Here is a 27,918-nt window from a genome sequence, read left to right on the forward strand (position 1 = left end):
CACCAGAGGTCACGAGAAATTACCCAGGCTACTTAATGCTGACTAAAATACCAACATTTGCTTTTAAGGCAATGAATGCAAAAACAAGAGTCTGGTAATGGCTGAAACAGTTATTAGCAGCACAATCTATATACTTATTTCTTGTAGAAGGGTCATGCGTGGTGATGTGGTAGGAAGGAGGCGATTGGCTGAGTTTGCAAGCAGAAGTACCTGATTGGGCAGTGGGGATTCCATATGCAAAGTTTGCAAGCAGAAGCACCTGATTGGCCAGTGGGGATTCCATATGCAGATAGGGAGAAGGAGCCTGTCAGAGCAGAAGCACCATGGTGACTGGGCAGGGGGATTCCCTATGCAGATAAGGAGGAGGGGCCTGTGATGGTTAAGGTCAGTTGGAATGCAGCTGTTACTGGTCAGAAGATGTTCTGGATATAAAAGGATAGCAGGCAGGGGTCTGCAAAAAGGTTGTGAGGGAGGAAAGAGAAGGAGGATGCCGCTGTGTGAATTAAATGAGGAAACAAGATGAACAAAATCTGTTAACTCAGGGAGGGAGAGAGAGAGAGAAATCATGAAGGGAGGGGGAAGAGCGAGTGGAGAAGAGAGAAAGAGAAAAAGAAGGGGCGGGGGAAGAGAGACAGAAGGAAGGGCAAGGGACAGGCCTGAGCCTGTCAGCAGCCTGAGGGGAATGAGCGGCCATGGCAGCACTGGCAGCAAGGAAGGGCCCAGTCAACCACTGCTGCTGTTTGGGGCTACTGAGGCCATTGTAAGAGGCAGGCAGTCAGGCAGGCAAGGGATGGGCTTGGGCCTGTCAGTGGCCTGAGGGGAACGAGGGGCCATGGTGGTGGCAGCAGTGAGGAATGGCCTGGTCAACCACTACTGCTGCTCCTGAAGGGAGGAGAAGGAGCGGGACTCAGGTGAGGGTGGGGAGGTTTCTGGGTATAGGAGGCTGCAGCCTGGCCAATAGGCAGCAGCAATGCTGCAGCCACGACCAAGAAGGGTGAGGAGGATGGAAGCAACGGGATGGTGGAGGAGCAGGAGTGCAGCTCAGGTGAGGGTGGGGAGATCTTTGAGGTGAGGGGAGCAATCAAGTACTAAAGCGCAGATGCTCTAGAGCGTGCAAGAGTTCCAGCATTGATGCGGAGAGAAATAATGGCAGTGGTCAGGATGCAGAGGTGGAGGGCCGGCAGGCGAAGCCCCGCCGGCCAGGAAGAGGAGGCGGTGGCGGGGAGAAATTATGGCGGCGGTGAGGCGGTAGACAGATGGCGGGCAAAGCCCTACCAGCCGGAGGAGAAGGTGGGAGGTGGTGGTGGGATGGCCTGGCCCTGGCCCGCCCAATGGGGAGAGCTGCAGGGGGAGAGCGAGCAAGCTGCGGGGGGAATGTCACAGGCTCAGTACACAACTGCACAGATGCTCTGTGCGGGGTCAGCTAGTGTGTGTTAAAATAGACAGTGCTTGTTGTTTTAATTGTGTAAGAAAGAAGTGAAGTCCCTTATACCGGTCTGGCCATTTCTAGTATATGTTATCCAAATCAATGCACAGCATGGATTTTAGAAAGTTAAGATTCACTAAGTTGTTCAACGAAGTATTGTCCACACAGATATCAGTTCATTCTTGTGGTCTACCTAATATTTTAAAATGATAACATCATTTAATTTACTCTACTAATTAGGTTTGCCACCTGTTTATTGTGCCTTAACACCTCCATAACCAGCAGAAATCAAGAGGTGATGTTTTCCCCAGCATGAAGATATTAAAATTGGATATTTCCCATTTTGGGAAATGTATGGGAAATTGCTGCAGGTCATACATATGGTGCTCCTTGGAAACTCTGAAATAGTTTAATCATTCCAAAACCTATTTCAAATTATTTACAAAATCTCCCAAAGTTCGCTATCCATATTACAGAGAAATTTAGAGAGGTTGCTACATCTAGAAGATAATCTCAATTAACAACACACACACACACACACACACACACACACACACACACACACACACACACCATTATAGGAAAAGAGAGACAAAACAAAAATAGTAATACTATGTTAGTAAGCTATTCTCTTCCCCCGCTAGAATTTCATCATTCCGGCAGATATATTAGTTTGAGAATTAATTCACTCCCTGTGGGTTGGGCAGCAACAGTCAGTTTTTGAAACTTTAAAAGACAGAAAGGTGGTGATTTTGACAAGTTGCTATTTGGAAGCTTCTTGCTGTTGTCAAGACAGCATGAAAAATGACTCAAAAATAGGAAAAATGGGACTGGAAGACTAGATTAGCTGTCAGATGTGTGTCATGAAGGACTAGCCTTAAAATTAAGAGAATTAAGCAAGTATAGAAAGATATCTATTATGGCATGTAGCTGAAAGTGAATAGGCTCCAACTTTCCATGTTTACCAGAGTCTGAGCACATTCACAGAATCAAAAACTGTGTTCTACCCAGGTTTGGGAGCTGTGTGTGATCCCAATTTTCGGTTATGTAGAAGCAAGATAGGAGGAAAACCTGGGAAGTTTTACTTCCTCCTACCGTGGACAATCACTTCTGCCCAGGTTTTTTTCTTACCTTGCTTCTACATAACCAAAAATTGTAGGAGGGTAGAACACAGTTTTTGATTGTATGAATGACCTCTCTGTCTTTGTCTTCTGGAATCTATTTCTGGTAGAGCTCTCTCCCCACTTTCGTCCTGTTTTTGCTTCTTAGGCATACCTTGTTCATTTTTTTCACATGAGTTGCTAGAATAGTTACTCTTTAGGATTCAGCTCTCTCCCCTGAGTCTCTAGAAATTAAATCTCCAGGTGAGTGGATGTGTTGTGTCTCTAGTGCATCTGTGTGCAAATGGGTGCACAGCACCAAAGCACTATGCAGTACAGTATGAGCAAGTGAAATCCGTAAGAACAGCCCTGCTGGATCAGGTCCAAGGCCCATCTAGTTCAGCATCCTGTTTCATACAGTAGCCCACCAGATGTTCCTGGGAAGCCCACAGGCAAGGGCTGAGGGCATGGCTTCTCTCCTGCTGTTGCTCCCTTGCAACTGGTATTTAGAGGCTTCTGCCTCTGGGGCTGCAGGTGACCTATAGCCATTGATAGAACTGTCCTCCATGAATTTATCTAAACCCCTCTAAAACCATTAGGTCTTTGGTGTCACATTTTGTGGCAGAGAATTCCATTGGTTAATTATGCATTGTGTGAAAAAGTAATTCCTTTTGTTGGTCCTAAATTTCCCAACCTTCAGTTTCATAGAAACCTTCAGTTTCATAGAATGACCCTTGGTTCTAGTGTTGTGTGTGAGAGAGAAAAATGTATCTCTGTCCACTCTCTTTACTCCATGCATAACAGGGTTGACATGTCCCCCGTAATTTAGGTTAGCCCCCGGATTTTGGCTCCTCCACCCAGCTGCTAAATTCCACCCAGATTTACATGGATTTCAAATGTGCTGCCTGGATTTTACTCTGGATCTGATCACATGGGAGGGCAGAGAAGGAGGGGAAAGTATACAAATCTGTCAAATAAATAAATAAATAAATAATATGAATTAGTTTCCACATAATTAGCAAATGCAAATTAGGCCACCCAGATTTGGGAAGCTTGAATATGGCAACCCTAATGCATAATGTTATACACCTCTATCATGTCTTCCCATAGTTGCCTCTTTTCCAAACTAAAAAGCCCCAAGAGCTTTCTCACACAGGGGCTTTACCCCAAATCTCCCCCGAAAAGGAGGGTGTGTGCCAAATTCCCTCCAAGGTCAGTTCGATGTCTTTTCGATGTCAGTTCGAAGTCCCAGGCTTTTCCTACAAATCAGGCTTTTCCTACTGGATTTCACCTCATTCCCAGGGGCGTAGTTTTCAGGCTTTTTGCTCTGTGAACGTTTTTGGAGGGGCGAGATCTGGGAGGAGGATTTGCAGTCTGTTGCAGAAAATGAGCATTTACTTGCATACCATCCAAGCTGGGATGGGGCTGCAAAGGCAGAGGCGATGCTGCAGGCGGGCTGACACATGCTGGGGACTTCTGTGTGTATGCATGTGTGTGCACGCATGCATGTGCATTGGGGTCATGGTGGGGATGTCATCTGCAAATTTGGTCATCTTGCTGTTTACCCCAACTTCTAGATTATTTATGCATAAATTAAAAAGCACTGGTCCCAGTACCAATCCCTGGGGAGCCCCACTTCTTCCTTCCTACCCTCCTTCAATCCAAAATTCCTGGAACTGGCCCAGCGTGCCACCATTTGCAGATATCCCCGTGCAGGTATCAGCAGAAGAGGAGATCCCTGGCTTCCAGCTGCCCCGGGGGCTTAGTGGTGTCACCCCTAAGAGCACAAGCAGGGGGGCATGACCCCTCCAAAAGGGGATGGGGGCCCTTTGCCCAACCTATATGTGGAAAAAGTAGGATTTTGCTGCTCTCAAATCCCTGCTTGTGGCAGCCCCTCAACAACAACAAATATTTATATACCACTTTTCAACAAAGGTTTCCAAAACGGCTTACATAGAGAAGTAATAGCAATAGCAATAGCACTAGCAATAGCACTTACATTTATATACCGCTTTATAGCCGAAGCTCTCTAAGCAGTTTACAATGATTTAGCATATTGCCCCCAACATTCTGGGTACTCATTTTACCGACCTCGGAAGGATGGGAGGCTGAGTCAACCTAAGGATGGAAGGCTGAGTCAACCTTGAGCCCCTGGTCAGGATCAAACTTGTAAACTTCTGGTTACAGGGCGGCAGTTTTACCACTGCGCCACCAGGGGCTCACTATTAATAAGGGGCTCACATTTATTTATTTATTTATTTATTTATTTATTTATTTATTTATAGATAAATAAATAGATCCCTGTCTCCAAAGGGCTCACAATCTAAAACGAAACATAAGATAGACACCAGCAACAGTCACTGAAGTCACTGTCCAGCTGCTGGGCTGCACACAGATGATTCTTTTTTGTGGAGCAATTCCACCGATTTCCTCTTTAACATAACAACAGCCTTGCTAGATCAAGTACAAGGTCCATCTAGTCCAGCATCCTGTTTCAGACAGTTGCCCACCAGACGCCTCTGGGAAGCCCACTGGCAAGAGGTGAGTGCATTTACTTTATTTTTTACATTTATATCCCATGTTTCCTCCGAGGGGCTCAGAGCAGTGTACATGGTTATTTTTATCCTCACAACAACCCTGTGAGATAGGTTAGGCTGGGAGATACATGACAGGCCCAGAGTCACCCAGTGAGTTTCATGGTTGAATGCCCTCTCTTGATGTTTCTGTCCTACAACTCTGAGGCCACCAGACAAGTAGCCATTGATAGAGCTGTCTTCCATGAATTTGTCTAAGCCCCTTTTAAAGCCATCCAAGCTAGTGGCCATCATAACATCACATGGCAGAGAATTCCATAGATTAATTCTAGGAACATAGGAAACTGTCATATACTGAGTCAGACCATTGGTCTATCTAGCTCAGTATTGTCTTCACAGACTGACAGCGACTTCTCCAAGGTTGCAGGCAGGAATCTCTCTCAGCCCTATCTTGGAGAAGCCAGGGAGGGAACTTGAAACCTTCTGCTCTTCCCAGAGTGGCTTCATCCCCTGAGGGGAATATCTTGCAGTGCTCACACATCAAGTCTCCCATTCAGATGCAACCAGGGCAGACCCTGCTTAGCTATGGGGACAAGTCATGCTTGCTGCCACAAGACCAGCTCTCCTCTCAATTCTATTAATATTAAACTCTGGAAACAACCTTAGTATCTCTCCGGATGAATTGAATAGTAGTCAGCTTTTGACCTTATCAGAGATAAATTCTTCTTCTGATCATTCTTCTCCTTCTGCCCTGGAATAGATGAACAATTAATTGTTATGCAGGAGGAACTGGAGTCTAGTCAGAGGATCTGTATTAAATTGGATACTTTGCCAGAATCGCAAATCCTATTAGACAGTTCATCCCAAGATAAGAGGGACCTTATATTGGGGTCAAGTATTGCCTTTCTCTGTGGATCTGCATTTTGATCAATGTATTTTACTCTTAAATTCAAGTTCATTCCGTTGACCTTTGCAGAAAGCTATTCACACTAAGGCAGCACTATCTCCTATGCCTGCCCTATTGAATTTGCAAGATTCTGGTTCTCCATCTCTTCTTTCTTCTCTACTAGACCAGTCATTTCAGCCTGAGGTGGAGGATCTTCAGGCATTTGTTGATTTTAATGGTTCAGATTTGGGACATAGGCACTTTTTGGATTATGCTAATATTGTAACAGAGCATTCTGATTGACAACTCTGTAAGAGCAGTTTTTTCTTGTGTCTCTTGTGGAATGTGGCTGGACTAAGGACAAAACTGCTGGATTTGGAATTTCTGGAATTTCTGGTGGAGGCTGACTTTCTTTTTCTGCAGGAAACTTGGATGACCGAGGATCTGTATTTGAATAGTTTTGTTACCTTTTCACTTGCAGCTATTCCTCCAATGAACAGAGGCAGAGTGACTGGTGGTCTCTGCATATCAGTTAACACTGCTCTCAATTTTGAATGTCTTTCATTACCAAGTTGTGACCAGTTTGCTATGGCCCTTCTTTATTAAATCTAAGGCCTTGCTCCTGTTACTCATTAATGTATACATTCTGCCTTTGAATCGGATTGTTTGCATTAAGACAATATGGTCTAAACTGAAATTATATATAGAAGGTCTTCAATATTTGTATCCTCAGGCGCATTTGCTGATTGCGGCGATTTTAATGCTAGGCTGGTTGACAACAATCAAAAACTATTTGCTAAATTCAAATCTTATTCATTTGATGGGGAAATTCAATCCCCATTGTTAACTCATAAATTTTAGGACTCCAAAGGAAATTTTGCTGGGCTATGCCTATTACAAACTTTCGACGAACTACATTTGCATACCCTTAATGGGGCAATGTACGGTGATTATCCAGCTGAATATACATATTGGTCTAGTGCTGGCTTTTCAACAATCGATTATATGGCTATCTCGCCTTCACTTTTTTCTCGGCCGGTAAATTTTAGAATTGTCATTCAGTGTGAGAGTTATCACCTCCCGGGGGAATTACTCCTAAATTTTGATACCTTACCTAAATTGGATGTGATTTGTACCACCACTTCTGATCTGGAGATTTGTCCCTCTCGGGTGAGCTGGTTGGATAGTTTGGGTGCTAGGGTGGACTCCTTATTGACTTCTCGTAACATTGATATGCATCGCTCTGTTATATTATCTGGTAATTGTGAACTTGGGCCAGATTTTTTAAGATCTTATGACAAAATTATACAGGCCTTACAACCTATTCTTACTCGACCAAAGCCTGGGGGAACTGGTGGGATCTCAAAAAGCTCCCCTGGGTGGTGTGATGAGGAGTGTTACAAAGCTAAACACCAACTTACTGCCACCCTTTTGGTCCACAGAACTAGTCTGACCTCCACCTCAGGGGCTGAGGCGATGGATAAGAAGAAAGCATATAAACTTCTTTTAAAGCATAAAAAGGGCAAAATGGCTGACTGGAATAAATTAATTATGGCAGCTAAAGCTAGAAACTGTGCAGTCTTTTGGATACTGATTACCTGTCAGTTATGTTGTAATACTATTCACTTTGATTATGTAATTCCCCCATTTTGCAACATTTCGTGAATTTATTCCGAAAGGAGGACAATTTAGTCTCCCATTCAACAGGTACTTTGGCCCCATCATCAGATTGGCCTCCAGTGTCATGCAGTGAAATTAATGCTCTTATTATCCAGTTGAAATCAGGTAAAGCTCCAGGTATTGACCATATTACCGTGGAGATACTTAAGAGTAATATGGCTTGGTGGTCCCCTGTTTTATCTTCCCTATTCACCTTTATAGACTGAACTACTCAAATTCCGAGTGATTGTAGTGGTCATTATCCCACTACAGTGGCACAAGCTCCCATCCTGCTGATAAGCATACAAAGGAAGGAGAGCTTTGCATTAGATAAGATAGCCTTGTTGCAAGAGAAAAATCTTATTCACTCCTGCTCATTGTTTTATGAACATAAAATAAAGAAAACCTTCAACAGTTTCATAACTGCTGCGCATGCATAGGTGTGTATGACCATTAGATCAAAATGTGCACACAAATCTATTGCAACAGTGCTAGTTACATGCGTGGGGAATGGTGGAATTTTTTGCATTTTATAATGTTACAGGAATACAAAATGTGCTATGAGAGCCTGCAAAGTTTTGCAGAAACTATAGCATATAACATGGGCAATGACAATTCTGCAGTACAGTCGTCCCTTGCCAACCACAAGGGATACATTCCCGCAGAATCCTGCAGTTGGCAAATTTGCAGTTGGCAAGGCATTGAAACCAATGGAAAACCCTAAAACCAAGGGGGTTAGGGGAACCATGACCATGAAATCAATTAAAAATCAAGGGGTGTGGTGGTAAACAAAAAACAAAAAAACTCAAATCACCAAAACTCCATAAATATCAACAGAATCAGCAAGAGTGACCAAGAGTCATCAAGACGAATGAGCAGATTGAGCCCCTTGAAAATTCCTGACCCCACCCCCACAAACCACTCAAATACACTTTAAAAATCATAAGAAAACAGCAGAACACAAGAAATCTGAATGAGAAGCTTTTCCTACCTGACAGCCATCCAGATGGTCAGGAAGCTGAGGAGGTGGGGTAGGAAAGATGTGGTGGGTTGCAATTAGGGGGAAGGGAGTTGTGGAAGGGGTGGGATGGCAAGGGGAGATTTTCAAGGTGAAGAAGGGGTAGCAGCACCCTCCCGATGATGATGATGATGATGACAATGATGAGCCCTCTGTTACAGGCAGTTCACAGCTGCTCCTCAAAGTGACAGGTTGCTCTGAAGTGCCAGGCCGTTCTGAAGTGCCAGACTGCACTCTCTTGAAAAAGCTCAGGAGGGTTGGCTGTGCCATCTTCTTCCTGAGGTCTTTTTGGACCTCTGCATAGGGCCGAATCAGTTCATTCAGTCCCCACCTGAATGTCAGGCTGCGCTGCATAAAGGAGTCCATGTCCACTGCTTCATCTGCCAGCTCTGAGGCATGTTTGAGGAAGCTGTTGATCTTTTCAAGGATCAACTTTGCTGTGGCCCTGAAGTCTTTCTCTTCCTCACCAGCTTCTTCCTGATCACTAGAGGATTTGATCAGAGCCTCCAAGTCTTGTTCTGTGAGCTCCTCAGAGTGTGACTCCAGGAGCTCAGCAACTTCATCCGGCTAGATGTCCTCAAAGCCCTCACCTCCAAGTCACCTGGCAGAAGCCACTATCCTCCCAACCTCTTCCTCTGCAGCTGGCACAGAAGTGTTGTCTCTCACAGCCTCCTTCCACAGCTTCTTCCAACAGGCATTCAGGGTGCTGCTCCTGAGCTCATTCTTTGCCTCCTTGATGATGGTCAAGGCATGGGTGATGATGTAGCCTTTCCAGGCTTCCTTCAGGGTCATGTCGTGGTTGCCATCCATAAGGTTAGCAATGTGTTCAAAGTTCCGCCTGGTGTAGTAGCTCTTGAAAGCCTGGATGATGCCTTTATCCATTGGCTGGATGAACGACATGGTGTTTGGAGGCATGAAAACCAGTTCCACACTGGGGTGGGCAAGCAGCAGGTCCGGAGAATATTCTGGAGCATTGAAAAGCCAGGTTCTTCTTTTAGGTAGCACAAAGCAATTGTTGAACCAAGACATGAAGATGGTGCACATTAGCCAGGCCTTCGTGTTTGCTCTCCAGAACACAGGGAGGTGGTCCATGTTCTTCCCCTTCACTGCCCATGGATTCAGGGACCAGCAGACCAGCATAAGCTTGACCATCAGGCCACCTTGAGGCATTGGCGCAGAACAGAAGCGTCCGCCTGTGCTTTGCAGCCTTGAATCTGAACAATCTTCCAAATGTGCTGTTGCTTTGGCCCTCCTTCAGGCAGTCCAAGACTTTGATTTTGTCTTCCAGGGACATGTCATTCCTTGGCCTTTTGGCCACAGCATTTTCCTTTCCCTTGGCCTTGCCTGCACACTTTGGACCCATTTTCGGAGCTCTCCCACTCTCACCACTGCTCCTCTCTCTCTCATGTTCGCTTCTCTCTCTCTCTGCCTAAAAAGCAGTGCAAACGCAGCAGTGAAGAAATAGCAGCCATGCAGCCCCAACCCCAGCACATGCAGGCTTCCTTCAGCAGCAAACAGTGCAAACACAGCAGTGAAGACACAGCAGCCATTACAACCCCCTAACACATGCAGGATCCCCCCAATAGCAAACAGTGAGATGCAGGCTCCCCCCAGCAGCAGTGAAAGCACAGTAGCCATTATAGTACTGAACAGCCCCCAACATCTACGGCCCCCAATACTGTACGGTTTCCACAGATCTCTCTCTTTACTCCACCACGCCAACGCCCCTCCAACCCTTGTCTAACACTCCAACACTCTTCCAACTCTCCACAACGCTCCTCCACTCTTTCCTGCCTCTCACCCTCGGAAAATCATGCCAATGAAATCCCATGAGAATAGCGGGATATACTCAAGTCACGGTTGGTGAGTTGCCACAGTTTCCCAGTAGGATACTCAAAACTGTGATTGGGAAAACCGTGGTTGGCAAGGGACAACTGTACTTCCTTAAAGTCTCTCAAAAGCTGTTGGCACAACACCTATTAAAATTCTGACATTTAGAGTTTCATTTTAAGATGATGAAGTGGGTTTCTATCCCTCATTGTTGAATACATATGACAGAAAATGAGACAGCAAAAATTGCAGCCATGGATCTTTTGAGTTGCAGTTGCCTGCCTCCTGTTTTTTTAGTTTGTTTACAAGACCTTTTAGCTCTTAGCATACTTCAAGCTTGGACATAAAGATTTAGGCCATATGCAGAGATTCTAATGCGTGGCAGCACATATTACTCCCTGTGGAAGCCCTTTGACCAATGAGATGGTGGGCCTTTTAGCCTCACCTCTTAGTGAAGGGAAAGATAGGCCACTAAATAAAAATTTACCCCACCAAACAAGCAAGTTGTGTGTCAGAGGTGACCGTTTGTCAATGCCCAGAACATCACATTATCTTCAGCATGTGTACAATTTGAATACAGTGTACACATGTACAGATCTGTATGAATGTGTGTGTGTGTGTGTGTACACACATACAGAGACAGAGAGATTGATTCACACATTATGCTGAGTGCACATACAGCAGGACATTTCCTATTTCTACCTGAATTAAGAGGGTCTGTACCTAGTTAGGTTAATTTTAACAATCAATCCATGTAACACATTCACACAAAAATATGTACATATGTACAGACACCTGAACACATGTACAGCATCACATCTGAATAGGGCTGCACACTGAGGTTTTTCTCTCCATGCAGCATTCCTTTGCAGCATATACCAGACAGCATCTAGAAAGATCATCTTCATAAGGAATTCTGTTTTGATGCATGGACTGCCCTTCCTAATATAGCATGTCAGAGCACATCAATCCAAAGTTGGTTTGAAAAGAGCTGTATTAAGTACAGCTGTGTTTAAACCCGATTATTGTAAATGCGATAAATTGTGCCATAAGCCAAAGCTCTTTCGTTACAATGGTTAAGCTACTGAGCCAACACTGCAGCTTAGGATTTCACTATTTTCTAACAAGGCCTTTAGAAAAAGGAAAATCCTATTTGTCAGAGTCTGCCCTGGGTCCTTTCCTAGCATGGACATAGCTTTTGTGTTCTTGCTTGGGAACCCTACTTGAACCTGTAGTAAGTTTGTTTGGCCATAATCATACCAAAACAAAAATACCAGTCTTCTATATTATTAATTCTCCTGGGTGTGCCTTAGAATGTGCGTCCTGGCGCCCAGCTGATTGGCTGGGCGGCGGAGGCGCCTGATTGGCTGAGGTGTACCCAGGAGGCAAGTGGTGGCCTGGCGCGGCCGCAGAGGCAAGTGGCCACAGAGGAAAGCGGCAGCGGGCCCGGCAGACAAGCGGCAGCGGCGGGCCTGGCCGCGGAGTTGGGAGGGAGGGAGGGAGGGAGGGAGGGCAGGTGGGCGGGCCGGCAAGAGAGTAGGGCGGGAGGGAGGGGAGAACAGCTGGTCGCAAATAGCACACAGATGCTCTGTGCGGGTCGGCTAGTAAAAATGAAATCCAGGAACAGTACTTTGCTTGGGAACCCTACTTGAACCTCTAGTAAGTTTGTTTGGCCATAAGCATATCAAAACAAAAATACCAATAAAAATGAAACCCAGGAACAGTAATTACAAAACCACAGGCCATTACAAGAATCATAATGATCCCATTAGAAATGCTTTTTCATCTTGCATGCATATCTATTATTTGTTTGTTTGTTTAGTTTAGTCTGCCTTTGAAATGGGATACAATTAAATTTTTTAGTGAATCATTACGGGGGGAAATGTTTTGTCATAAATTCTGTGGATGGGGGGTGCATGGTAAGTAGATTCCCCTCCCCACTTTCCATTTGCAGACATCATCTTAGGGCTGCCAACTGATGGGGGTTGGGATCTGACCTGCTCCTGCACCTGTAAATACATTTCATTCTGGTATATTTTCTAAAAAAAATTACAAATACAATTGGAAAACAACAGAAGAGCAAAAAAAAAAAAAATTGGGCACACTAAACATAACAATCCACAATTCTACCAGGTAATGTATAAATACAAATTTTAAATTAAATTCAATGTGCATGGAAGCAAAGCACATCATTTATGTCCACCTAATTATCTTAACATTCCATGCTTTAACAATAGATAGCTGCTAAATTACAATGAAAATATATTTACAAACCCAAATCTGAATGGCTGGACACATAATGTCTTTGTCTTGTCTATGTATGAAAAGAAAGGAAACCATCTTTTGTGGAAGGTATCTGAAATCTTAGACTAGCCTGCAGAAATCAGCAAGTAGAGCTTTTCATAGCATGGAGATAAGCTATGTTTTCAGATCAAACTGATGTTAAATGCTTTGGATCAAGGTCTGATTTAAAACTTGTTAACCCTACTTCTCTTTTTGGTTGGTTGGTTGGTTGGTTTGTTTAACACATTTTTATACTGCCCAAAATGCAAGTTATCTGGGCGGTTTACAAGACAACAACCAATAAAAAGATTGACACATTTCAACAATTAAAATTTAAAACATTAGAACTATTAAAACAGAATTAAAACACAATTAAAATTATGAAGGTTTCGGGGGGGAGGGGGGTTGCCAAAGCAACCTGTCTGTGTTTTTAACATCTGCAAGTTCGTGTGGAATTCAACATGTGCAGCTTTTCCCTCTTTATAAGACTGCAATGATGCAAAAGTATCACCTGTTGAATTTTTCTCATTGCACATACTAAAGGCGCAGGAGCCTCTCTTTTTTAAAAAATGGTCTCGTACAGTATTAGCATGTGTGACTGGACTTTCCTTTTCTAATGTGCGAAATACATACAAGTAGCAGCTTATTTCCTTAATAATTTCAAAAAAAATTGCATAAACGTTCCGAATTTCTGCGTTGGGGGAGGGCCATTGTTTTGTTTCTGCCTAAAAGCATCCTGAAATCAGCAACAGGAAAGGCATTAAAGTGTTATTAATCATTAAATTTAGTGTGAGTTGGTCAAACCACATCATGTGATTTTCCCCCGGATAATTATATGAATATTTATGTAATCCTGAACAATAGTCGTATTTCTTATTCAGGCTAAGACAATTGAACTGCAAACGGACCATTTTGCACCCGGTCTAAGCAGCTCCCCTCACGAAGACGAGCCGCTGATTGCTTAACTACTACCTACTAGAAACCGTATATATTCGTGGCAGTGCACTCCCTCCCCGCCCTCAATTTTGCCGTGATGTAAAATCACGGAGGGGAATCAACCTTGGATAGCTGAAAAGCTAGTTTGGGCATCCTTCAGCACCAGGTTCTCAGAATGAAACCGAACTGCTTATTTATGGCCGCAGAAATCCCTCCCTCTAGCTTCACTCAGCTCATCTCTCTTTGCACTTCACATGGGCGGAGCATGTGACATATCAGGAAATACAAAACGTCAAACCAGATGCGGCGCTGATCTTGTAAGTGAAGGAGATTGGTGGAAAAAAGCGAAGTCGTAATGGTTCCATAGTGTAGTGGTTATCACGTCTGCTTTACACGCAGAAGGTCCTGGGTTCGAGCCCCAGTGGAACCACAAATGAACTTTTCCCCCGCCCTTTGTAGTCTGGCTTTATCTTCATAATGAATGCTGCCGGTAATTTTAGAAAGCCCACGTCATGCTCCTGTCACCTTAGAATTCTTTATTGACAAAAGATTTGGGATTATATATAATAAATGGTATATATTATGAAGTCAACACATTAGCCTTATACATAAACCATATTCACACAACATATGTATAATCTGTGTACAATGCACGCACGTACAGATCTGTATACACATAGAATTATTCATACCTATATGTGCTCACTGCATGTACAGTAGTACACTTGCTATCTGTACCTGCATGTGAGGGCCCTTACACAGGTTTATTTTTAAAATTAATGAATACACGGTTACTTATACAAAAAGCATGTGCATGCATACAGACACTGTATACGCATACAATGTAATGTCTGAACAGGACTATTATGTAGCAGATTATCAAGCATGAGAAGTGCTACCTAAGGGAAGGTGGACAGGCCAGTTCGTCATTCCCCCCCATCCCTCGTGTGCCATAAATACTACTTTAATACTAATTTAAACTAGTATTTTAATGCGTGTAGATAGGTAGCCCAGCCTAATCACCTCCCCATGCAATTCCGGAAAAGTGCTCCAGTGAATTTGTGGATGGGGCGGTGGGTAAGAGAAGGCAAAGGCACTGGGAGAGAGACTCGGGTGCTGCGGCCTCCTCCCACTAGTAAGGTAAAGTGTTCCATTGAGTTGGTGTCGACTTCTGGCGACCACAGAGCCATGTGCTTTTCTTTGGTAGACTACAGGAGGGGTTTACCATTGCCTCCTCCCGCGCAGTGTGAAGTACGAAGGCAGGTTCTTCCATTTGCTAGAACAATACACGGCATACTACATCCCCTGTAAGGCAACCAGCCTTCCAATTTCTCCGTCTTTTGTGTCCCTAGCGCCAGTGACTGCAGGGTTTTTTTTGTTTGTTTTAAGCTATTACAATTCAAAGTGTGGGTTGGGGGAATTTGCTGAAAAGCCTGACTGGTGGTGGCGGCTTCACAGAGAAGGGAGCAGGCACTGAAACTTTCTGGCTCTCCGGGGCACGTGCTTTTCTTGGGTTGCCAAGGCAATCATCCTAAATGAGAGCCCGGTGCGTTCGATGTTAGCAGGAAGCGCGCGAGGCGAGCGGGGGGGTGGGGAGGTGGGGGGCCCCAGCAGCCGAGAGCCTCCAGCTCTGAGAGCTGCTGCGATAATTGCATCGCTGCAGCTGCTACCGCCGCCGCCCACGCTCGGGATCTGTGCGGCAGAAAATGCAGAACAGCCCCAACAAGGACGGTGGGCGAGGAAGCTCACACGGGTGAGATGCCTCTCCGAACAAATGAGGCAATCCCACTCGTAGGCAGGCACCGAGGTGGGGCAGGTGGCTGTTCCCTGCTTCAGCAGGTCACATGTTGTCGACAAAGAGGTCGACGGATAATGAAGTGCTTGCTCCGTGTCTCTTGCAGAACAGCACACAGTTCCTCATCGCAGGAGAATCCTGAATGAAATACTTTGTTCTCTGAAATGAGGAGTGGATGATGATGATGATGATGATGATTCCCCCTTCTAGTGAGGCTTCGGGGACTGCAGTACTTAAAATCACCATATTGCTTGGCGACATTCTAATAACATGTCTTTGAGAGGATTCTTTATGAATGAGCTATAAGGTCTAAAATGGGGGTGGAAGGCGGATCACCAAAGCACATTAGCTAGTGACAGGTGCCTCTTTATGTCTGAACTGCAGTTATGAACTGCTGCCGTCGTTTTTACAAACATTATGGAAAGATACAAGAAAGGGGAGTGGGGAAGCTGAGCCTTTTCCACACCCCACCAACAAGTATCACAAATGAGTATCATGCATAGATCACTTTCCACCTGGGACTATCAGTGACAAATGGCACAGGCTGGTTATGTCCAATTGCAAAAACTGCCCTAACACATAGGCTTCAAAACAAAACAAAACAAAAGAACAAGGCTTCTCTGTCATCTCTGAAGCAGGACTGATATGCCATTAAACCAGATATGTTCTGTGCTTTTGGAAGGAAGAACAATTGTGCAAGGATCAAAAGTAACATGCAGAATCCTGCTATTACCCTTTCAATAAATTGTGTGTCTGCTTTTCTGGATCCAGGTTTGAAGACACAGAGCTGCTGCTGCTGCTACACAAGGTGGTAATAACTGTGAATGTATTTGTGTGGTTTTAATACACGTATATCTCCTCCCTTTCCCAAAGAACTCAGGGCAATATAGATGGTATCCTCTTCACAACAACCTATTGAGGCAGGATAGGATGAGACAATGTTTAGTTCCAGCTTATCCAGTAAGCTTTATGGCTGAGCAGAAGTTTGAACCCAGGTATTCTAGTCAAAGTCCAACCTTTGGAAAAAGTTTCATACATTCTTATACCAAATACAGCCTATATCAAAAGGAACAACCACTTTGGGACACAGAGACAGGCAACGTAAAGTGATGCGTATTGGCATGTAATACTTTGAATACAAGATCATACTAGTGTTTTCATATGGCTTTAAATAAAACGATTCACCATGCCTTTAAGCAGAGATCTTATTCATAGATTAACAAATCTGGTCCACTCATTTTGTGAATGTCCTTTTTTATTTTTTCATTCTTCAGTGTTGTGTACATCTCTAATTTTCAACCCAAAGCACTCATCAAGGAGCAAAATTTTCAAATAGATAAACCACAGTAAGGCTTTCCTTTACACCTTCTTCTTGTTACCCTTTAAGGTTTTTGGATTTTTAAAAATTCCTTGGCATAGGAGCACACATCTATCTGAGCCAAGCAGCAGCTTGACTACCCTGCCCCAGCTGTCACTGCAAATCTATTCATGTAATAGGACAGTGCTATGTTATTGGTATGCGTATAGAGCGGGGAGCTGTTGGAGTGTCAGTCAAAGAATAACATTTGTCCTCCCTATGGAAGGGAGTTCCACAAGTGGACTGCCACAACGGAAAAGACCACATCTTTGGCCACCATTCAAGATGAGGGCATCCAGAGGAGAGCCTCCAAAGATTACCTTTGTGTACAGGGTCACATTTCAATTTTGTGTCCATTGTATTGGCCAAATTCATGGCACCCTGAGTTCCGTTCTTCTGTAGGATCTCTAGGCTGTTTTTTTGTCTCTCTCTGTGTGCATTATTTACAAATACATATGTATCTTCCTTAATGTTTAGACAATATTAACAGAACATTTTCCTTAGTATTTTCTTTAAATCTGAAAACTAAGTCTAGTTTTGCAGGAAATACTAAGGAAAATGTTCTGTTAATATTGTCTAAATATTTCCTAATATAGGAAATGTGGCTTTGTAAACCTTCTAATTGCTAAAGAGAGTAAGGTGCTTAATGAGGCCATGCTTAAGTTAATCTCAGCCCTTTTCAGAAAGCTGTGCCACATGCTTATGTAGCCTTTGATGAAAGCTGAGGGAAAATAAAGATGCATTTCAAGATAGGAAGTGTGGTTCTGTGTCTTCTCTTCGAGTATAAAGGTAAGCACTGTTTGTGCTTGTTTTTCTGTTGTCTCTGCTATTTCACATGAACAAATTAATCTCTTCTCTGTATTAAATATAGACACATTGAATGCTGCTGGGACAGGTGGAGGGGTTGTTTGTCATTCTAGGGATGCTAGTTACTAATGTGTTTAACAAAATTATTGCATGTCATGTCAAATAAACATTCACATTTTCAAATGATGACATTTCAGAAGGGCTGAGATCCAAAGAGATATACCCAAGGGGCTTGCAGTAGCCAAATTGAATTTTTGACTTTTCTTTTTAACTGCTGACTCCCATTCAGCATTTTAAAAAAATGCTTTTGAAACTACTATTGGTTTCTGCTAAATGCCCTGTTAAGTGAGCAAAGAGGATCCTTTAAAAATGGTGGTTCTCCCATAGTTAGCAAAAGGGGAGCAACTTACCCTATCCAACTCCAGCGCTATCTTGACCATGGCTGTTGCTGGTGTCTACTTTATGTTTCTTTTTAGATTGTGAGCCCTTTGGAGACAGGAAACCATCTTATATCTTCATTATTTGTTCTATGTAAGCTATGTAACCGGAAAAGCAGTATATAAATATTGGTGGTAGTAGCAGTTTCAAAGGCTGCAATCCAAGATATACTTATTTAGGACTAAGACTCAGTGGGACTTAGTTCTAAACAGAGAGCCATATGATTGTGTTGAAGAACACTTTACCCTATGGCATGGGGGCTGCTCTTGAAGAAAAAGAAACCTAATGGTGATATTGAACTCTCAGTTATTTGGATCCTGGCTAGAATTTTTTTCATTGTGCTTCCCATGATTTTCTAAGATATTTTTCAGGCTTCTCCAGGATGTGTTGGAAAATCTTATGTGGAAAGACTTGAAAAGCCAATTGCATGTATTACATAGGGAAGAATAATTTTTAAAGCTTTAAGTAAGGTCTAACTTCAACATTGGCAGAAGATTGAAGGCAGAGGTTCTCACTGTGGGAGTTCAAGATTTAGGAAGTGGTATAGATCTGCCTGTTCTGGATGGGGTTGCACTCCCCCGGAAAGAGCAGGTATGCAGTCTGGGAGTACTTTTGGATCCAAACCTCTCCCTGATCTCTCAGGCTGAGGCAATAGCCAGGAGTGCTTTTTATCAGCTTCAACTGATACGCCAGCTACGTCAATTTCTGTAGATAAATGACCTTAAAACAGTGGTGCATATCCTGGTAACATCCAGACTTGACTTCTGCAGTGCACTCTATGTTGGGCTGCCTATGTACATAGTTCGGAAACTGCAGCTAGTACAGAATGCAGCAGCCAGGCTGGTCTCCGGGGTTGCCTGAAGAGGTCATGCCTTCATTTACCCACCACATATTTCATAGAGCTGGGGGAGGTCTTGTAGGCCACTCTTCAAATAAGAGTGGCCTATTCCAACCCACTTTTTGATCCAGAACTAGAGCATCCCCAGCCTCTACTTAAAGATCTCCACTGAGGGAGAGCCTGCCACCCCACCCTCAAGTGATTGGTTCCATTACTGAACTCCTCTTACCATTAAGGAGTTTTTCCTAATGTTCAACTGAAATCCACCTTCCTGTAAGTTGAGTTCATTAGATATAGTCCTGCTCTGAGGCAGGACAGGTCTATGTGACAGCTCTTCAGTTACTTGAAGAGTTCCCCCTTCACTCTTATCTTTCCCAGGCCAGAAAGACCAGCCTCCTTCAACTTTTCCACGAAGGGCTGGTTTTCCAGACCCCTAACCATCTCCATTTCTTGAACCTGTTCCAGTATGCCTCCATCTTTTAAAAACTGTGATGATGCCTAGAACTGGGCACAGTACTCCAGATGAGGCCAGACTAGTGTGGCATGTTTATGCCACCATTTATGACTAGAATACCCCATATTGTACATTTTATCTAATATGCTAGTCCAGGGTCCCCAGATGTTTTTGGACTACAACTCCAGTCATCCTCAGCCACAAAGGCCATATCTGGAGATGATAGGAGTTGTAATTGAGTACCAGTTGCAGGGGAGTAACAGCTGGAGAGAGGACATGCCCTCAACTCCTGCTTGTGGCTTCCAGCGGCATCTGGTGGGCCACTGTGTGAAACAGGATGCTGGACTAGATGGGCCTTGGGCCTGATCCAGCAGGGCTGTTCTTATGTAATCCAACAACATCTGGGGGCCCAAGGTTAAGAAACCCTGTGCTGGTCCTTTATTACAGTGATTCAACATTCTTCAGAATTCCTGTCAGTTCCTCTTTGCAGAGATAATCACTTTAACTTAGGATCCCAAGAGGTACTGTCAGGTCATTCACATAAGCTGGAAGCAATTATCTTGTTATTTGTAGTAACCTGCTTAGAAGTTCTTTTCATTTTGACATGCAGCTCAGAGATGATCCCTTCTCCTGTTGTCCTCTGCCTACTGATGATGATGATGATTTAATTATGGTGTCTTTTTGAACAATATATACAATAGCAGGGTATGCTGCATAACATGTTTTGGCTACTAATAATGCTTGAGCAAACTTTGGTCTGAGCAGCAATATTTAGCCAGGATCCTGTTAATTTCTAAATTGAGAATACTGTAGTCTAGGACCTAAGGAATTAAATGGATTGTGACTGGTGGGACACTAATTTATACTGCAGGAGAAGCTCAAAAGCAATTCAGAATGCTTGATTCTAGCCTCAGTCCTGGCTGTTTAAATGGGACTAACCAAGATATAATTATGGACTTCATTCCGGGGCAGCAATAGCAAAATGCATCTTTGGTTGGTTTACACAACATAAAACAATTTAAGACAAAAATTAAAACAAAATAATTTAAAACTACAATTCTAATTTAAAAGCTTGAAAGAACAAGTACGCCTTTAAATACTTTTAAAAGAGCTGTCAGAGATGGGGAGGCTCTTTTTTTCAGCAGGGAGCACATTCCAGAGTCTCAAAGTGGCAACAGAGAAGGGCCATCCCTGAGCAGCTACCAGATAATAATAATAATAATAATAATAATACAAACAAAGGCATGACAAGGTAGCAGGGATGATACACTGGAACATCTGCAAAAAATACAAGCTACCTGTAGCCAAGAATTGGTGGGACCATAAAACTAAAAAAGTTGAAGAAAATGAAGATGTAAAAATATTATGGGACTTCCGACTACAAACAGACAAACATCTGCCACACAATACACCAGATATCACTGTAGTTGAGAAGAAAGAAAAACAAGTCAAAATAATCGACATAGCAATACCAGGGGATAGCAGAATAGAAGAAAAAGAAATAGAAAAAATCACCAAATACAAAGATCTACAAATTGAAATCGAAAGGCTGTGGCAGAAGAAGACCAAAATAATCCCAGTGGTAATTGGTGCCCTGGGTGCAGTTCCAAAAGACCTTGAAGAGCACCTCAACACCATAGGGGCCACAGAAATCACCATCAGCCAATTACAAAAAGCAGCTTTACTGGGAACAGCCTATATTCTGCGACAATATCTATAACCATTGACAATAAAATTCTGGCATCCCAGGTCCTTGGGAAGGACTCGATGTCTGGATAAAACAAACCAGTCAATAACACCTGTCTGACTGTGTAAACAAGAAATAATAATAATAATAATTCAATTTCTATACCGCCCTTCCAAAAATGGCTCAGGGCGGTTTACAAAGAGAAATAACAAATAAGATGGCTCTCTGTCCCCAAAGGGCTCACATTCTAAAAAGAAACATAAGACACACACCAGCAACAGTCACTGGAAGTACTGTGCTGGGGGTGGATAGGGCCAGTTACTCTCCCCCTGCTAAATAAAGAGAATCACCACGGTAAAAGGTGCTTCTTTGCCCAGTTAGCAGGGTTATTATGCACTATAGATGCTAGTTGGAATTTCTATCTATATAGTGAGATATTACATGAATTATAATACCTCTGACTCAGAAGGTCTTGAAAATGCTGGCTATTGCAAAAGTTAGGATGGAGGAGGAGGAGGAAGAGCTGAAGGTTCTAAATAGGGACCTATATTCTTTGATATTGTACAGCACAAGGTACAAATAAACTTTTGACATAATACACAGAAGTGTGTGTGTGTGTGCTCTTTAACCTGATGGATAGGCTAAGGAAAACAAAAAGCAGTAGCAAGACAGGACAGTTTCTCAATGTTGTGTTTATAAATGCAAGAGAAATTATATGCATTAATCATTTTTTTGAAATCCAGATTGTAGTAGTAATAAGATTAGCTTAAGCAACTCAATGTGATCAAGGTCTAAGTACAGTAAAATCATTTTTTACCATCTCATTTAATAGAATTTGACTCAGTAAAGTGCTATATAATCACATCCCAGCCTGATCAATTTCACCATTTCAGTGCTGTTTGAGATAGCAAATCGGAGAATGAGGAAGCTCAGCTGGATGAAGGGGGAATGCCTTCTGTTTACTACAGTGTGTGTGTGTATGTGTAAGATATATATAAAAATTCGTGTGTGTGTGTGTACGTATATGAACTGCAGTATACACAGGTAGGTGATTAAATGTTATCATATAAGGAACCCCATTGAGTTTGATGAGATTTTTTAATTTGCATGTGCTTTGCATTATTTTATTTATTTATTTATTGTTAAATATATACCCCGCCTTTCATTAAGAAAACCTCAAGGCGGCTCAAAGTAGGGGGCTATTAGATCAAGGTAGGGGGCTAAATCCAATACTGGATGAGCCACATCTAAAGACTGCCAACTCTTGAAAGAAAAGTTTTTTATCTGGGTAAAACCAGAACTTAGTGGTTGAGTGGGCACAGCCTGACAGGGATAGTACTACTACACTGTTCATTTAAGCTGTCCATTGCATAGATATAAATACAAAGTCTCCACTCCTCTTTCTTTTCCTACCCTTGCTATAAGGCCTCCACAATATGGTGGCAAGATGCAGTAATCCTTTCCACACGGAGCCATATTTGGGGGGCTTGAAGATCTTGACTCTCTTTTGAGGTGGGCTTTTTTATATCCTAATCCCCCCCCCCAAAACTTGTGAAGTGACATCTCTGCAAAATATATTAACGTACTAATAAAACAGCTTGCAGTTTGCAAGCATATGAATTTCTTATGTTGCTGTGAGTCTAGTCTTTTCCTAGCTCTATGATGTCTCATGACCCATACTGTCAATGGAAGAATTTTCCTGCATTTTCCAGGGGATTAATGCATTTTTCTGGGGGATTGGATTTTTTTTTCATTATCTGGGCAAGGTCTGGAATTTGCCTGCGAAAACAGCATGTTTCTATCTTTTATAGTTTGGTCTGGAAGTTTCATGTCAGCCAGTGAATGAGTCAGTGAGGGCTTGGAGTTTGCAAGCATCTTAACTTCATAGGTCACTGCGACTCTAGTCTTTTCCTAGTTTTATGAGGTCTCATTCCCCATGCTTTTCAATGGGAGAGTTTTTCTGGGAAAGTATTGACTTTTTCTGGGCTTTTGGATTTGTTTGATAGTACGGGCAAGGTCTGGAACCTACCGGCGAAGATGGCACACTTCTAGCTTTTATTATGGTTTGGTCTGGGAGTTCCATATCAGTGAGTGCATGAGGCCATTCACACACCTTAAAACTGGGTGGGACACGTGTGCTGCTCAGGTTTAGGAGCTGTGTGTGTTCTCAATTTTCAGTTGTACAAACAGGTAGCAGGAGGAAGAAGTGATTATGTGGAATTAAGATAGGAGGAAAAGCTGGGTAGGACAGCTTTTCTTCCTACCTTGGTCAAATACTGGTGATGGAGGCTGGAGAGGACCGTGCTGCTACATTCCTGATCTCAGGCCCAGTGTCTGGAAAACAGAGTAGCCCCTGAGAAGTCAGAAGTCCATCTCTCAGAACTTATCCCATTTTGAAAATGGTAGCCAAATCTATATAACCATATCATCAATATAGTGGGAGCCTAAATTCATGTACTTTTTTTGTAAGACAGTTTAAGGTCCTAATGGAGAAAGCTGCATACAAGAGTACTTCATTAAAACCTATCTATTTATCTATAATGCTTAGGGTGTACACAGCAAGCCCCGTCATCTCTGTGGTAAACCAATCGGCAGCCGGCGGGGGAGAGAGAGGGAGTCATCCCTGATGCAATCCCGGCCCGCTGATTGTCTTGGGAGCAGGCTCAGGTGGGAAGGCAGGTGGCGAAAGCCTTGTTGATGACTGGAGCACTGGGCGTGGAGCACTCAGTGAGGGGAGCTTCTCTTGCCCTCTCACCACCAGCCACAGATGGGAAGGAAACTGCGGCTGCCGGCACCAATAGAGGAATGGGAGCACACATGCGCAGGCCAGAGCGGAGTGGGCCGGGCTGCGCCACACTCAAGGAGGGGGAAGCCGCCCCCTGCTCCGCCCCCATCCTCCCCACTGGTGGCAGCAAAACCACAAAGTAGCAGCAGCGCTTCCACCTGCTCCTCCTCGGCAACGGCCACCACCTTCTCCTTCTCAGCGGGGCCCATGGAAAGTTTGCCCATGGAAAGTTTGCCTGTGAAAGCGTGGGGCCTTCTACAAAACAAGGAGAGAGGGTTGCCATGGAGACCAGGTGGGGTGGAGCCGAGGGGGTGGGAGGCCGTGAGGGCTCTGGATGCATGAATCAGACATGGCAGCGGTGGGGGGATAGTTGGCTGGAGCATGGGGAGCCCAGACAGTGTGAGGAGTGCTGACGAGATGGAAAGAGGCAGGTAGAACTAGCATGCAGATGCTCTGAGAGGTACAAGCTAGTATTATCTATTACCTTTCTTTGTGGGGGCATGTTCTGCCTTGTTATGTTACATCTTTACAGAGAAGCAACAGTAACTATATTTCCCTTCTATTCTTTGTTCTTCTATTTTCCTAGAACCTTAATTGCTGTACAGAAGTCTGGAAGCAGCATTAAAAATTTACAAAACTGCTAAGAAGTGATATGTTTTTAGGTTATGCAACCATGCAGCATCTTCCCTTGTCCAAGAAGGGATACCTCAACATAATCCTTGGAATTATGTTGCTGTTCTAATGCACGTACACAATACATTGGAGGGTTTGCAAGCTTTCAAAACATCCCTTTTCTTTCTTTCCTTTTAGCTGAAAACTATCTTAGTTTAGGATTCATAGATAATTTGTTGTTCTTTCAAAATATAATATTTGGGTTCCCCCACTTAAAGATACATATACAAGGCTGCTTTATTTATTTATTTATTTACTTACCTATTTATTTATTTATTTATTTATTTATAATATTTCTACCCCATCCCTCCAGTACATTACTGCTCGGGGCAGATCACAAAATGTATAAAATAGTTACAATATAAAATCAGACTAATAAAATTATTCTGTAATTCTCTAGTTCGTTCATCATAGTCACAGACTAGGGATGGAACTAGCAGACATAGGAACATAGGAAACTGCTATATACTGAGTCAGACCATTGGTCCATCTAGCTCAGTATTGTCTTCACAGACTGGCAGTGGCTTCTCCAAAGTTGCAGGCGGAGTCTCTCTTAGCCCTATCTTGGAGAAGCCAGGGAGGGAACTTGAAACCTTGTGCTCTTCCCAGAGCGGCTTCATCCCCTGAGGGGAATATCTTGCAGTGCTCACACATCAAGTCTCCCATTCATATGCAACCAGGGCAGACCCTGCTTAGCTATGGGGACAAGTCATGCTTGCTACCACAAGACCAGCTCTCCTCTCGAGAGAGTCTACCCCTTTCCACTTTCTAATCACATGGAATCTAAATACTAAAGGTGGGTTAACTTGTGTTCAAAAGTAAGCAACCTAACCAAAACTCTAAAACAGCTCCAGTCAAAAAGGAATACAGAGCTGTGTGATATTAGATCATTAGATCTGAATCAACAAACCTGGGGTTCTTTCCTCAGGTTTCAAACATGACTATATTTTTGTTTCTCTGGTGGCTTCACCTGTAATGGTAGCAAGTAAGGAGGAGGAACCACTAGTTCCTGGTGAGCATGTGTTCCTGGCACAAGTTGGCACTTCCTCCCTGTTCCATGCTGGCAATGTAGGGTCACCTCCACCATCTGACATAGATTTGAATCTGGGTGGCAGAAGGCACCCGATTTCCAGGTTCAGATGAGATGGAAAGGGGAGGAAGTACCATCTTGTCCCAGGGGTACATGCACACTGGAAACCAGCGGTTCACTCCTACTAACTTGCTGGCCTTGTGTGTGAAGCTGACTGTAGGATCTGTAGGGGAGCATCTGCATGAGACTCATTTGTGAGAGCTCATATAACATAGCGGCTAAGAAACTGAACTGAAACCCAGGACTTCTCTGCTTTGACTCTTATCTCTGCTATGAACTCATTCGGTGGCCTTAGGCTCAGACTCAGCTTCAATCCAGAAATAATAATTCCTACAAGGTTGTTGTAATTACTTTATCAAGATAATATATGCGATGTGCTATACCAAGTATTAATATTAAAGGTAAAGTGTGCCGTCAAGTTGATTTTAACTCCTGGTGACCAGAGAGCCCTGTGGTTGTCTTTGGTAGAATACAGGAAGGGTTTACCATTGCTATCTCCCGTGCAGTATGAGATGATGCCTTTCAGCATCTTCCTATATTGCTGCTGCCCGATATAGGTGTTTCCCATAGTCTGGTTAACATACCAGTGGGGATTCAAACCGGCAACCTCTGGCTTTCTAGTCAATACATTAGAATGCTTGAATAATGCCACATTCTTAGGGCTCCATCTCTTAGTTTTCTTATGAGAAAGGAAGTGACTCATTAATGAATTAATCTCATTCTTGAGGTGGCTCAGTTTAGAAGCAGCTCTTGAGAAGAAAAGGTTCAGACCAGGGAAGGCAGCAAACTTTTGTTTTCTTTCCTAAAGAAGCAAGCAAGCAAGCAAGCAAGAAAGCAAATAAATAAATTAAATTAAATAAATTGACAAGAAAACAACGAGGGGAGGACAAAGTGAGCTGGGTCTCACGATCAGTGAGAAGCGGTTTTGGAGAGTGAGCAGGGAGAGTGGGTTAAGCCCCCACACACGAGAGTGGGTTAAGCTCCCCACACACAAGCAGGGCGAGAGCCCTGAGTGGCTGGATTGGCCACCCACACAATTGCCAGCTCCGTAATGGAGCCGGCGGGGGCTGGGGGGAGCGGGGGCCGATTGGCCCCCGGAAGCTCCAGCATGCCCTGCGTGAGTGTGCAGGGCATGCTGGCAAGACCCCTGGAGCCGGGAGGCGACTTTTTGCCTCCCCTTTGGGATCTCCTCTTGAGTAGCCGCGGCGCAGAGCCGCTCCGCGGCTACTCATGATAAAATGGGTTTGCGAAGCGCTCGCTCCGCAAACCCGGTTTTAGGGGACGGGTACTTAGGCGAGTTAACTGCCTGGGAGCCACAGGGCTCCCCTGCGAGCCCGGTGGCTCCCATGATCAGGCAAGATTGGGCTAGGCTCCCCTAGCTCGATTTTCCCTGATCGTGGGAATAGCCCCAGGAAGTTTGTTAGGGCTTGGCTTTTCTAGGGTTTGACTTCTGTCTGGCTAGGGGTTTGTTTTTGACAGGGCAGTTTCAGGACATCAATCTGAGGATATATACAGTATGTAACTGTGTCTCTCTCTCTCTCTCTCTCTCTCTCTGTGTGTGTGTGTGTGTGTGTGTGTGTGTGTGTGTGTGTGTGTATACATACATACACATATATACACAATCCTATGTACAACTATATACAATAGGTTAGTAAAATGCTCTTTTAGGAACTTCAAAGAGATGGTCTTTTGAGTAATTATTTGAAATCAAGGAAGGAAAAAGGAAAAGCTGAACGTGATAGTTATATATATATATATATATATATATATATATATATATATATATATATATATATATATAATCCCATACTCCCGCTTTATGCATATCACAATCAATACTTCTCAGTCCTATACATTGTTTATATGTTATATGATAAAATGGATGACAATCTTAAGTTGCAACACTCTAGAAATTTGTTCTATAGTAAATGGAGCCACCAAGGTAGACAAAGGGTAAATTAACAATTGTAGAAATCCTGGGATGAAAAGATGGTCTCGGTTTTCCTCAGTTTTCCTCAGGAAAACTGGTTTTCCTCAGGAAAGAAGGTGAAATGAGATCTCACCACCAATCTTTTAAATGTTTAATTCTTGTTAAATTGTTGATTTGTCTGTTGATCTGGGGAATGGAGGGTAGGGATTAGTTAAAAAAAAAGTGTCAGCTGGCTTGACTTTCATGTGCAAGAGCAGAAGCCAGCTGTATCTATTATTTATATTCAACATTGGTTATTTAATTGATCAATGCAGGTGGAATCAATGTTATAAGTATGTGTTATTTTTATTCCATATTATGTTATCTTGCTGTCATTGTATTTTGAAGTCAAAG

At 43.4% G+C, this 27,918-nt stretch overlaps 2 protein-coding genes and 1 non-coding gene across 7 annotated transcripts in view; 2 read left to right on the forward strand and 1 right to left on the reverse strand.

Annotated features, from left to right (window-relative positions):
• The window catches only part of PPEF1 (protein phosphatase with EF-hand domain 1), a 69,710-nt gene extending 69,560 nt beyond the window's left edge, over positions 1-150 (reverse strand). The window contains exon 1 of one of the 2 annotated variants that reach the window (XM_053304617.1): positions 135-150. The gene's annotated coding sequence lies outside the window, so the exon portion shown is untranslated. Of the gene's footprint in view, positions 1-55; positions 78-134 lie in introns of those variants that run through there. The other variant, XM_053304619.1, reaches the window with a different exon arrangement.
• A 13,879-nt stretch (positions 151-14,029) lies between these two features.
• Positions 14,030-14,102, forward strand: TRNAV-UAC (transfer RNA valine (anticodon UAC)). The gene has a single exon. It is a non-coding gene; the product is annotated as a tRNA-Val (tRNA).
• Positions 14,103-17,511: 3,409 nt separating this feature from the next.
• Positions 17,512-27,918, forward strand: part of RS1 (retinoschisin 1) — a 44,222-nt gene continuing 33,815 nt past the window's right edge. Inside the window, exon 1 of one of the 4 annotated variants that reach the window (XM_053304801.1) lies at positions 17,512-17,613. In XM_053304801.1, the coding sequence (XP_053160776.1) occupies positions 17,562-17,613 (52 nt within the window). In that variant the 5' untranslated portion in view covers positions 17,512-17,561. The other 3 variants (XM_053304803.1, XM_053304800.1, XM_053304802.1) reach the window with 3 other exon arrangements.

Source organism: Hemicordylus capensis, chromosome 3, assembly GCF_027244095.1.
Source record: "Hemicordylus capensis ecotype Gifberg chromosome 3, rHemCap1.1.pri, whole genome shotgun sequence".
In the NCBI taxonomy this organism is placed as follows: domain Eukaryota; kingdom Metazoa; phylum Chordata; class Lepidosauria; order Squamata; family Cordylidae; genus Hemicordylus; species Hemicordylus capensis.